Raw genomic sequence first — 13567 nt, 5'->3', positions numbered from 1 at the left:
GCCCAATCCTGTCGGAATTTTATATGTTTCTATGAGATCCCCTCTCATTCTTCTAAATTCCATTGAATATAAGCCTAGTCGATCCAATCTTTCTTTATATGTCAGTCCTGTCATCCCAGGAATCAGTCTGGAGAACCTTCAATAGCAAGAACGTCCTTCCTCAGATCAGGAGACCAAAACTGAACACAATATTCCAGGTGAGGCCTCACCAATGCCCTGTACAACTGCAGTAAGACCTCCCTGCACCTATACTCAAATCCGCTATGAAGGCCAACATGCCATTTGCCTTCTTCACCGCCTGCTGTACCTGCATGCCAACCTTCAATGACTGATGTACCACGACACCCAGGTCTCGTTGCACCTCCTCTTTTACTAATCTGTCACCATTCAGATAATAATCTGTCTTCCTGTTTTTACCACCAAAGTGGATAACCTCACATTTATCTACATTATACTGCATCTGCCATATATTTGCCCACTCACCTAACCTGTCCAAGTCATCCTGCAGCCTCTCAGCATCCTCCTCACAGCTCATACTGCCACCCAGTTTAGTGTCATCTGCAAACTTGGTGATATTACATTCAATTCGTCTAAATCATTAATGTATATTGTAAATAGCTGGGGTCCCAGCACTGAACCTTGTGGTACCCCACTAGTCACTGTCTGCCATTCTGAAAAGGACCCATTTATTCCTACTCTTTGCTTCCTGTCTGCCAACCAGTTCTATATCCACGTCAGTACATTCCCCCCAATACCATGTGCTTTAATTTTGCACACTAATCTCTTGTTGGGACCTTGTCAAAAGCCTTTTGAAAGTCTAAATACACCACATCCACTGGCTCCCCCTTGTCCACTCTACTAGTTACATCCTCAAAAAATTCTAGAAGATTTGTCAAGCATGATTTCCCTTTCATAAATCCATGCTGACTTGGACCGATCCTGTTACTGCTTTCCAAATGTGCTGCTATTACATCTTTAATAATTGATTCCAACATTTTCCCCACCACCGATGTCAGGCTAACTGGTCTATAATTCCGTTTTCTCTCTCCCTCCTTTTTTAAAAAGTGGGGTTACATTAGCTACCCTCCAGTCCATAGGAACTGATCCAGAGTCTATAGAATGTTGGAAAATGACCACCAATGCATCCACTATTTCTAGGGCCACTTCCTTAAGTACTCTGGGATGCAGACATTATTTATTCTTGGGATGCAGACATTATTTATTCTTGGGATGCAGACATTATTTATTCTTGGGATGCAGACATTATTTATTCTTGGGATGTGGACATTATTTATTCTTGGGATGTGGACATTATTGGCGAGGCCGGCATTTATTGCCTGTCCCCCTTTGCTCTCGAGAAGATGGTGGGGACCTTTCCAACAAATTATCCAGAGTCGGTCCACAGCTTACACCCCAGGGTTCTGGACATAGTCAGGGAGCGAACTTGAGGGGCACTGCAATCGGCGTGTCCTTCCCCCTAAAACAGGATTTGCTAAATCACATCCGTCACCGGTACCAGACAAAACCATTTTATTTAGTGATTCAGATGTGAACAAGGAACAAAGTACTCATTATAAAATCATACTCCCGCACCCCGTACAAGGAGTATCGTTGCACTGGGAGCCAGCAGACCGGTTATTAATGAGCAGAGAGGGAGATCGGAACAGCTGACTGACTCCATGGGGTTTCCTCTTCTTACGCTCCCTCACAGGGGAGGTTTGACCAGGACCAGAGCGGTGTGTGCGAGGAACAGGCAGAGGCCTGGGGGACCTACCCCTCGTCAACAGCAGAGAGACTCACCGTCTGGGACAGGGGACAGGACCTACTCCTCCAGTCCCAGTGACCCCCCCTCCCCCCGCCCCAGTGACCTCCCCCAGTCCCAGCGACCCCCCCAAGTCCCAGTGACCGCGCCCTCCCAGTTCCAGTGACCACCCCCCGCCCAGTCCCAGTGACCCCGCCCTCCCAGTCCCAGCGAACCCCTCCCCCAGTCCCAGTGAGTGTGACTCCCCCTAGTCTGAGGATCCAGTGAGAGCCTCTCTCCCAGTACACGACAATCTTCACAATCCGGCACCATCTTCAGTGTCAGCGGTGGCTCAGTGGGCAGCACTCTCACCTCTGAGTCAGAAGGTTGTAGGTTCAATTACAACTCCAGGAACTTGAGCACAAAAATCCAGGCTGACACTCCAGTGCAGTGCTGAGGGAGCGCCGCACTGTTGGAGGTGCCGTCTTTTGGATGAGATGTTAAACCAAGTCTGCTCTCTCAAGTGGACTTAAAGTTCCCACGGCACTATTTCAAAGAAGAGCAGGGGCGTTCTCCCCGGTGTCCTGGCCAATATCTATCCCTCAATCAATGTAGCAAAAAACAGATGATCTGGTCATTATCATATTGCTGTGTGTGGGAGCTTGCTGTGCGCAAATTGGCTGCCACGTTTCCCACATTACAACTCTGTAAAACGCTTTGAGATGTCTGGTGGTTGTGAAAGGCGCTATCTAATCCAAGTCTTTCTTTTTAATGTTGCTTCCACCAATCCTGAAGACAGGCTCACTATCAGTGAGATCAGAGAGTTTGGGACTCAATGCTGACCCAGGAAGCCCATGACGATGACACTGCAGACACTGCCCAGCATTGATCCCGCAAGCACGGCAACTCCGCTGGTGGACACCTTGAAGGGGTAGAAGAAATCGAAGGGCAGCTTCCAGTCAGTTGTGGGATGGTCTCTGGGGGCTGGTGGGTATCGGGTGGTCTCGATGAAGGTGACGGAGGTTCTCAGAGACACGGCTCCAGTAGAACACTGTGGGGCAACGACCAATGATCAGCTTCCCAGATACAGAGTAAAGCTCCCTCTACACTGTCCCATCAAACACTCCCAGGGCAGGTACAGCACGGGGTTAGATACAGAGTAAAGCTCCCTCTACACTGTCCCATTCAAACACTCCCAGGGCAGGTACAGCACGGGGTTAGATACAGAGTAAAGCTCCCTCTACACTGTCCCATTCAAACACTCCCAGGGCAGGTACAGCACGGGGTTAGATACAGAGTAAAGCTCCCTCTACACTGTCCCATCACACACTCCTAGGGCAGGTACAGCACGGGCTAGATACAGAGTAAAGCTCCCTCTACACTGTCCCATTCAAACACTCCCAGGGCAGGTACAGGCTTTTTGTGTAAAGCTGCCCGTGAGGTTTTGTTACAAACATTAGGTCTGCCTTCAGGGTTCATTTCTGGGCTCAGTTCTGTGCATCAACGATCAGGGTATAGAGACTGGACTGAAAATATGCAGATGATACCAAAATCAGAAGTGTAGTGAATTGGACAGAAGACCAAAGGAAAGCACAAAGGGATATTGATTCGAGGGGCAATGTGGCAGCTGGAATTCAATGTCAGCGATTCCATATCACCTGGGCTGCTCACAGTCCATTCCCTCGGCCCCGCCACTCACAGCTTCCGGGGCTGCTACTCGTGGCTTTATAACGTTTACAAGAGAAGGAAAGCTTGCATTTCCAGACTTTGTGCCTAGAATCATAAAACCATATGGCACAAAAGGAGGCTGTTTAACCCATCGTGCCTGTGCTGGCTCTGTGAAAGAGCGATCGAATTAGTCCCATTCCCTCCTCTTTCCCAATAACCCTGGAAATGTTACCCCTTGAACTACTTATCCAATTCCCTTTTGAAGTTACTATTGAATCTGCCCCCACCACAATTTAGGTCGTGCGTTCCCGATCACAACAACTTGCTGCGTAAAAATATGTCTCCCCATCACCGCCCGCCCCCCACTCCGGTTCTTTTTGCCAATTATATTAAATCTGTATCCTCTGGTTACTGACCCTCCGGCCAGTGGACAGGAGTTTCTCCTTATTTACTCAATCAAATTCCCTCAAGGTTTTGAACCCCTCTATTAAATCTGCCCTTAACCATAGAATCATAGAATGGTTACAGCATGGAAGACCATTTGGCCAGTCGATCCCGTGCCGACTCTGCCAGTCCCCCTCCCCCGCCCTGTCCCCGTAGCTCTGCAATTTTTTCCTTCAGATACTTATCCAACTCCCCTTTTGAAAGATAAAACGGAGTCTGCCTCCACCTCCCGTTCAGGCCGAGCATTCCACATCCTGACCACTCGCTGCACAAAAAAGTTTGTTCTTACGTCGCCTTTGGTTCTTTTGCCAAACCTTCTCTGCTCTAAAGAGAACATGCCCATCCTCTCCAGATAACAGAAGACCCTCATCCCTGGTACCATTCTGGTAAATCTCCTCTGCACGCTCACCAAGGCCCTGACATCCTTTGTACACACAGCATTCCAGCTGGGGCCTAAGCACAGATTTATCGAGGTTTAACATCACTTCCTTTGTTAGCTCCGTACTTACCGGCACGTCCTGCCTGTGGTACTGGAATCGGGCCCCGAGCACTGCAGCCTGCGGGTTGGCAAGAGGGCCCATGTAGGCCCACAGGATCTGAATCTCCAGCGCCAGGGTCAGGCTACAACTGGACTTGCACAGCTCGCTCTGCAAAGGAGAAACGCTGCATTTAGTACCTCACTGCAACACGGCTGCAAATGTGAGCAATTCCATGGGAACTTCACCCTCCAGGTCCCAAGTGAAGGGCAGTCTCGCCCTCAGCATCCCCTTGAAATAGGGCACCTCCTTGCTAGGCCCCTTGAGTCTCAGATCCCCCTTTTAAAGGGGCAGGCTTAAAATCAGGAGCAGCTTAAAGGGACAGCCTCACTGCCGGGTGCCCTTTTAAAGGGACATCCCCCTATCAAGGACTTTGTTTTAAACTCTGCCACACCCACACCCCCAATCACTTGCTGCCTGATTTCCCTCCAACTACCAGGAATGATCCATCCCTCCTCGCCGCTTCCCCGGGAATTGTCTGTCCCTTGGCCCTTCCCCAGGCATTGGCTCGACCCTTCCCCCCGTTCACTCCCATGGAATTGCCTAAACCTTCTCTCTACCCTGGGATTGCCCTGACCCTTCTCCTTTTCCCACCCTGGGATTGTCTCGACCCTTCCCCCCCCTGTTCACTCCCATGGGATTGGCCTGAACCATCTCCCCTCCCCACCCTGAGATTGGCTCGCCCCTTCGCCCCCCTCCCCTATGAATGGTAGCATCCTTCTCCCCCGGGAATGGTAGCACCCTTCTGCCCCCTCCCCCGGGAATAGTAGCACCATTCTCCCTCTCCCTCCCACCCCCTCGGGAATGGTAGCACCTTCTCTCCCCCTCCCCCAGGAATGGTAGGACCCTTCCCCCCAGAAATGGTAGCACCCTTCTCCCCCCACCCCCAGGATCCTTCTCCCCCGCCAACCCCCACCCCACCCCCCTCCGGGAATGGTAACACCTTTCCCTCCCCCATTCCCCCAGGAATGGTAGGACCCTTCTTCCCCTCCATTCCCCCAGGAATGGTAGCACCCTTCTCCCTCTTTCCCCACCAGGAATGGCAGCATCCTTCTCCCCCACCCCCCCCCCCTCTCCCCTGGGAATTGTATCACCCTTCCTCCCCCAGGAATGGTAGGACCCTTCTCCCCTCCCCCCCCCCCCAGGAATGATAGCACCCTTCTGCCTCCCCCCCCCGCCACCCGCCAACAGAGGAGCACCAGTTGGGGGTGGGACAGTTTACCGGAGCCTCAGGCAGGGGGTTGATGATCCGGGTCAGTCCCTCGGTCTGGCTGCCGCTGGCATTGCCCAGGATGCCGAGGGAGTCAGGAGGTGTGTCTCCCAGGAGGAGCAGGTTGATGTGTGTCTGGCGCTCGCTGCAGGTCTGTCTGGGGGCCAACCTGAGAACGGAGACAGAGACAGATCGGCAACAGTTAGTGATTGTCGTTCTGGCGATGTGGGCAACGCTGGCAAGGCCGTCATTTATTGCCCATCCCTAGTCCCTTGAGAAGGTGATGCAGAGCCTGCCTCTTGCTTTGCTACAACTGAGTGTCTTGCTGGGCCATGTCATGGAGGCAGTCAAGAGGTAACCACGGTGGTGTGCGATTGGAATCACGTCTAACATCAATGCATAGAATACTCAGGTCTGACCCCAACTGGCGTAACCGCGTTCAGCACTGGGCACTGCACCTCAGGGAGGAGATATGTTCCTTGGAGAGGGTGCAGTGCAGAATGATACCGGGGCTTAGCGCATTACATTATGAGGAGTGGTTTCATAGACTAGGCTTGTAATCCCTCCAATATAGCAAATTAATTTCCAGCAGAAGTTAGACAATAGGCAACAGGGGAGCTTGGCCACTAAATGGTATATACTTCAATGCAAGGAGTGTAGGGAACATGGCAGATGAGCTGAGAGCACAGATTGACACTTGGGAGTACGATATTATAGCTATTACTGAGACATGGTTGAAAGGGCAAGTATGGCAGCTCAACATTCCTGGTTACAGGGTTTTCAGACGGGATAGAGAGGGGGTTAAAAAAGGAGGGGCATCACAGTATTAATTAAAGGAACAATTACAGCTGTGAGAAGGGATGAGATGTTGGAAGGATCATCAAACAAGGCCGTATGGGTTGAATTGAAGAACAAAAATGGGCCAATCACACAACTGGGAGTGTACTATAGACCCCCAAACAGTCAGAGGGAGATAGAACAACAAATATGTCGGCAAATTGCTGCGAAATCCAAAAACTATAGAGCTGTAATAGTGGGGGATTTCAACTGGGAAAAAGGTAGTATGAATGGTACAGAGGGTGCGGAATTCCTAAAATGCATTCAGGAGGACTTCTTCAGCCAGTATGTAACAAGCTCAACAAGGGAGGGGGCGGTTCTGGACTTGGTTTTGGGAATGAAGAGGGGCAGGTGGAAGGGGTATTAGTGGGAGATCATTTTGGTGCCAGTGATCATAATTCAGTTAGATTTAGGGTAGTTATGGAAAAGGACAAAGGTGGATCAGGAAATTGAGGTAAAGCCAATTTTGCTGGGGCTAACAAATCTCGAGCCCCCTGGATGTCAAGGGTCATACAGGGTAAGATAAAGAAAACAAGGGAGGCTTATGACAGATACCGAGAACTCAATACTGCAGAGACTCTGGAGAAGTATAAGAAGTGCAGGGCCGCAATTAAAAAATATATCAGGAAAACAAAGAGAGAGCATGAGAGAATGTTGGCAAGTAAAATCAGGGAAAACCCAAAGCTGTTTTAGAAATACATTAAGAGCAAGAAGATAACTAGAGAAAGAGTGGGGCCTATTAGAGACCATAAAGGAAATCTGTGTGTGGAGGCAGAACACGTGTGTAGGATTCTTAATGAATACTTTGCATGTTTTCACAAAAGAGAGGGACGATGCAGACTTTGCAATGAGGGAGAAGGAATGTGAAATATTAGATGAGATAAACATAGTGAGAGAGGAAGTATTAAGGGGATTAGCAGCTTTGAAAGTGGATAAATCCCTAGGCTCGGATGAAATGTATCCCAGGCTGTTAAGAGAAGCAAAAGAGGAAATAGCAGAGGCTCTGACCATCATTTTCCAATCCTCTCGGGCTACAGGTGTGGTGTCAGAGGACTGCTAATGTTGTACCTTTGTTTAAAAAGGGAGAAAGGGATAGACCGAGTAATTACAGGCCAGTCAGCCTAACCTCAGTGGTGGGAAAATTATTGGAAAAATTCCTGAGGGACAAGATAAATCTTCATTTGGAAAGACATGGATTAATCAAGCATGGATTTGTTAAGGGAAGGTCATGTCTGACTAACTTGATTGAATTTTTCGAGGAGGTAACCAGGAGGGTCGATGAGGGTAGTGCATATGATGTAGTGTATATGGATAAGGTCCCACATGGCAGACTAGTCACAAAAGTAAAAGCCCATGGGTTCCAGGGCAAAGTGGCAAGTTGGATCCAAAATTGGCTGAGAGGCAGGAAGCAAAGGGTAATGGTTGATGGTTTTGTGACTGGAAGGCTGTAACCAGTGGAGTTCCATAGGGCTCAGTGCTGGGTCCTTTGCTTTGTGTGGTATATATCAATGACTTGGACTTGAATGTTGGGGGTATGATTAAGAAGTTTGCAGATGACACTAAAATAGGCTGTGTGGTTGATAATGAAGAAGAAAGCTGCGGACAGCAGGAAGATATCAATGTACGAGTCAGATGGGCGGAACAGTGGCAAATGGAATTCAATCCGGATAAGTGTGATGTAATGCATTTGGGAGGTCTAACAAGGCAAGGGAATACACATTAAATGAGGCAACACTGAAAAGTGAAGAGGAACAAAGGGACCTTGGAGTGTAGATCCACAGATCCCTGGAGGGAGCAAGTCAGGTAGATAATGTGGTTAAGAAGACATACAGAATACTTGCTTTTATTAGCCAAGGCATGGAATACAAGAGCAAGGAGGTTATGTTTGAACTGTGTAAAACACAAGGAAAGGGTACAGAGGAGATATACAAGAATGTTGTCTGGACTGGAGAGTTTTGGCTGAGGAAAGATTGGAGATGCTGGGTGTGTTTTCTTCAGAACAGAGGAGGCTGAGGGGAGACCTGATTGAGGTGTATATAATTATGAGGGGCCTGGATAGAGTGAATAGGAAGGAGCTCTTTCCCTTGAAAGAGGGGTCAACAACCAGGGGGCATAGATTTAAAGTGATTGGAGGGAGGTTCAGAGGAGATATGAGGGGAAATGTCTTCACCCAGAGGGTGATGGAGTTCTGGAACTCACTGCCTGAAAGGGCAGTAGAGGCAGAAACCCTCACCACATTTAAAAAATACTTGGATGTGCATTTAAAGTGCCATAACCTGCAGGGCTACGGACCAAGAGCTGGAAAGTGGGATTAGGCTGGATAGCTCTTGGTCCTTCCGTGCTGTAAATTTCTATGATTAACGAGTGATCTGATCGAGCTGTTCAAGACGATTAAAGGAGTTGATAGGGCAGACAGAGAGAGACTATTTCCTCTGCTGGGGGGTGGGTGGGGAGTCCAGAACAAGGGGGCCTAACCTTAAAATCGAAGCCGTTCAGGGCGTGATGTGAGGAAGCACTTCTTCATACAAATGATCCTGAAAATCTGCAACTCTCTCTCCCACAATGCTTTTGAGGTTGGGGGTCCATTGAACATTTCAGATCTGAGATTGATAAGATCTTTGTTGGGTAAGGATATTGAGGAACTGTGGCGGGCTGATAGTGTTAAGGTACAGAGCAGCCACAATCTGATTGAACAAATGAGAACGGCTGAATAGACTACTATTGTTCCTACATTAACAAAAATTTGCATTTATATAGCGCCTTTAATGTAGTAAAATATCCAAAGGTGCGTCACAAGAGGGTTATCAGACACATTCCCACCGAGCCATACAATATGATTTCCAGACAGGTGCGTCTTAAAGGAGGACAGAGGCAGAGAGGCTGAGGGAGGCAATCCGAGTTCGAGCTCCAGACCGGGTATGGATGGCAGAGTTCCTTCTCGAAAGGACATCAGTAAAGCAGTTGGGTTCTCAGGACAATCCCACAGCTTCATGGTCCCTTTTTAGTGATACCATAGAAACATAGAAATTAGGTGCAGCCGCAGCCCATTCGAGCCTGCACTGCCATTCAATAAGATCATGGCTGATCATTCCCTCAGTATCCCTTTCCTGCTTTCTCTCCATACCCCTTGATCCCTTTGGCTGTAAGGACCATATTTAACTCCCTTTTGAATCTATCCAAAGAACAGATCTCAACAATCCTCTGTGGTAGGGAATTCCACAGGTTAATAACTCTGAGTGAAGACGTTTCTCTCATCTCAGTCCTAAATGGCTTACCCCTTATCCTTAGACTGTGACCCTGGGTTCTGGAACTCCCCAGCAACGGGAACATTCTTCCTGCCTCTAACCTGTCCAGTCCCATCAGAATTTTATATGTTTCTATGAGATCCCCTCTCATTCTTCTAAACTCCAGTGAATACAGGTCCAGTTGATCCAGCTTTTTAATGATCAGATTATTGGCAACAGAATCAGGCAAGATGCACAGAGATCAGGAGCGGGAGCCCAAAAATCAGTCCGCACCGCCCCCCCAGTATTCCTGGTGGGGGAGGGCTGGCGCAGTGGGGATGGGGAGTGGGGGTGCGCGGTGGAGGAAGGGGTGCGAGGCACGGGAGAGGGTGCGGCGGGGGAGGGGGAGTGTGCGGTGGGGGAGGGGGAGTGTGCGGTGGGGGAGGGGGGAGTGTGCGGTGGGGGAGTGTGCGGTGGGGGAGGGGGAAAGTGTGCGGTGGGGGAGGGGGGAAGTGTGCGGTGGGGGTGGGGGAGTGTGCGGTGGGGGTGGGGGAGTGTGCGGTGGGGGAGGGGGTGTGCGGTGGGGACGGGGAAGGGGGACTGTGGATGAGAGCTGGTGTTTCAGAATGTGAAAAGCCAAGGGGCCATGAGTGCTGGGAACTGAAGAGAATCGTCCCGCCATTACAGCGCACTAACCACTACCTGATGCACCAAACTGCGCCGTGTACTTGGTGTTGTGTCGCTCACAGTAATCTGTCTTACCTGCTTCTGCCATCTTTCACGTGGCTGGTTCTTTTACTCTCTTTCAACAACCAGGTGTCAACAAGCAGGGGGCAGAGATTTAAAGTAATTGGGGGGAGGTTTCAAGGGGATTTGAGGAGAAACTCTTCACCCAGAGGGTTGTGGGGGTCTGGAACTCACGGCCTGAAAGGGTGGTAGACGCAGAAACCCTCACCACATTTAAAAAGTATCTGGATATGTGCCCTTGAAGTGCCGTAACCTGCAGGGCTACGGACTGAGAGCTGGAAAGTGAGATTAGACTGGATAGCTCTTTGTCGGTCGGCACGGACACGATGGGCCGAATAGCCTCCTTCCGTGCTGTCAATTTCTGATTCCTCTTTTTTCATGGAATTTGCCGTGCACAAACCGGCCGTTCGGCCCAATTGGGCTGTGCTGGTGGTGATGCTCCACACCAGCCTTACTTCATCTTGCCCCATCAGCATCTCCTTCGAATCCTTTCTCCCTCATGGGTTTATCCAGCTTCCCCTTAACTATATCTCTGCTATTCGCTCAACCCTTCCCGGTGGGAGCGAGTTCCACATTCTCACCACTTTCTGGGGAAAGACCTCTCTCCACAATTCCTTATTGGATTTATTAATGACCATCTTATATTTCACTGAGAGTTCTCTCTCTCTCTTTTCTATGAACAAAGTGCAAGAAACTCGGAACTCCAAGTGTTGTTGTCTTGATGAGATGACCATGAGAATAAAAGAGGACACAGACCATCAGACCCCATCAGATGAATTATTTGCCTGTGAGTATCAGTGACCTCTTCAAGACTGGGTGTGCTGGGTTTGCAGAGATGTCTTGATGAACGAAGATTATTAATCAGACCTTTCTCAATCTCGAGTCCATGAGAGCCTCTATTAACGTGAGGGATCAGGGTTAGCTGAAGCCAACACCCCAGACTAGGAGAGTTGCGGAGGGTGGAGCGGGAGGGTCTCGGTTGGAAATGAGAATAAAAGGAAGAGATTTTTGGAAGATCTGGCGAGGGAAGCATAGAAAGGGATTGGGGCAGTCTCCTTCAGGTTCCGAAGAACAACTGCTCAGGAAAGTTCTATTTAGCTCACTAACAGGGGCAGCATGTTGATTATTTTATACGTTGGAGGGCTGGTACGAAATAGCTGGCAATGTTGTAACCCTAATTACTCTGCTTGTTTCACTTGGTTCAGCGATTTATATTTGGCCTTGTCTCACTAAAGTGCTCATCAGTCTACCTTTCCGAAGATCGGGGAAAGGCTCGGGGAGGGATTACGGGATCCAGTTAACATAACAAGGAGATCTCATTGCTACGGCCTCCTAGTAACGCGACTGTAGGGCGAGGTACTGGGCACTGAACTCAAGCTCCTGATGGTGAGGGCTGTGGGATCCGCTTTGAGGGAAACATTGAATGCAGGGGGCAGAGTGGGAATTAGTGAGAGCTAATAAGGCCACACCATGAGCAACGCCACGGGAGGTCAGCCGATATGGGCAGAGGCCCCGATAAGCTTGACTGAAGCCTGAGCCCTCACCTGTAGGAGCAGCCCCCACCTTCTTACCTGTAGGAGCGGCCCACCCTGACCTGGCCCTCACTTGTAGGAGCGGCCCACCCTGACCTGGCCCTCACCTGTAGGAGCGGCCCACCCTCACCTGTAGGAGCGGCTCACCCTCACCTGGCCCTCACCTGTAGGAGCGACCCGCCCTCACCTGTTGGAGCGGCCCGCCCTCACCTGTAGGAGCGGCCCGCCCTCACCTGGCCCTCAGCTGTAGGAGCGGCCCACCCTCACCTGTAGGAGCGGCCCGCCCTCACCTGTAGGAGCAGCCCGCCTTCATGTTGTGCCTGAACAGCACGCTGCTTCGACCCGACTGGGAACAGGATCCATCGCTGTCACTCTTCAGCACCGTCAGGCTGGTGAGGCAAGTGGTCAAGGGGCTCAACGAGCGGTCACATCCACAGACGTCTAGACACTTAGTGAGCAGAGTCTACCCCCCACACCCCCGCCTGCCCGCCGGTATAGAAGGACCTGAGATACCAGTGTCCAGTCCAGTGTCCAGTCCCAGGGTAGGCACTGACCCAGCCCAATGTCCAGTCCCAGGGTGGGCACTGACCCAGCCCAGTGTCCAGTCCCAGGGTGGTCACTGAGCCAGCCCAGTGTCCAGTCCCAGGGTGGGCACTGACCCAGCCCAGTGTCCAGTCCCAGGGTGGTCACTGACCCAGCCCAGTGTCCAGTCCCAGGGTGGGCACTGACCCAGCCCAGTGTCCAGTCCCAGGGTGGGCACTGACCCAGCCCAGTGTCCAGTCCCAGGGTGGGCACTGACCCAGCCCAGTGTCCAGTCCCAGGGTGGGCACTGACCCAGCCCAGTGTCCAGTCCCAGGGTGGTCACTGACCTAACCCCGTGCCCAGCCCCCCGGGGCCATTATCAGGTGACTTCCCTCCAGCACAGTGCAATCCCGCGCAGCCCCCCCAGTATAAAAGGATATACAGCCGCCTGACCATTAAAGGCCAGGATGGGCTTCCCCTTTAGGTATCCGGGATTGCCGCTCCGTCTCTCTGCTGCGCTGCTCGCTGGCTCCTGAGGACAAGTGGCAAAACATAGCCCTTCAGTCATTTGGCAAATCGCTTCTGTCCTGGTCTGTCAAATAGCGCACAGGATTATACCGAACAACCTGTAACAGCATCTCTAATACCCCCAGCACAGTACTGTAACAGCACGGGTCTGTAATACCCCCAGCACTGTTAACAGCATGGGTCTGTAATACCCCCAGCAGTGTACTGTAACAGCACGGGTCTGTAATACCCCCAGCACTGTACTGTAACAGCACGGGTCTGTAATACCCCCAGCACTGTACTGTAACAGCACGGGTCTGTAATACCCCCAGCACTGTACTGTAATAGCACGGGTCTGTAATACCCCCAGCACCGTACTGTAACAGCACGGGTCTATAATACCACCAGCACGGTATTGTAACAGCATGGGTCTGTAATACCCCCAGCACACAGCACGGGTCTGTAATACCCCAGCACACAGCACGGGTCTGTAATACCCCAGCACACAGCACGGGTCTGTAATACCCCCAGCACTGTACTGTAACAGCAGTGGTCTATAATACCCCCAGCACTGTATTGTAACAGCACGGGTCTGTAAT

At 50.7% G+C, this 13567-nt stretch overlaps 1 protein-coding gene across 3 annotated transcripts in view; it reads right to left on the bottom strand.

The window, feature by feature from the left end:
• Positions 1-1977: 1977 nt before the first annotated feature.
• The window catches only part of LOC139239246 (tectonic-3-like), a 315085-nt gene continuing 303495 nt past the window's right edge, over positions 1978-13567 (bottom strand). For all 3 annotated transcript variants that reach the window (XM_070867945.1, XM_070867943.1, XM_070867944.1), the window contains 5 exons: positions 12902-12993; positions 12230-12331; positions 5612-5768; positions 4363-4500; positions 1978-2792 (listed from right to left, as the gene is read on the bottom strand). In XM_070867945.1, coding sequence (XP_070724046.1) covers positions 2574-2792; positions 4363-4500; positions 5612-5768; positions 12230-12331; positions 12902-12993 — 708 coding nt within the window. In that variant the 3' untranslated portion in view covers positions 1978-2573. The remainder of the gene's footprint in view (positions 2793-4362; positions 4501-5611; positions 5769-12229; positions 12332-12901; positions 12994-13567) is intronic.

Source organism: Pristiophorus japonicus, chromosome 26 (genome assembly GCF_044704955.1).
Source record: "Pristiophorus japonicus isolate sPriJap1 chromosome 26, sPriJap1.hap1, whole genome shotgun sequence".
NCBI classification, from domain to species: Eukaryota; Metazoa; Chordata; class Chondrichthyes; family Pristiophoridae; genus Pristiophorus; species Pristiophorus japonicus.
Note: the sequence above shows the minus strand (reverse complement) of the source record. Positions and strands in the feature narration are given on the sequence as shown.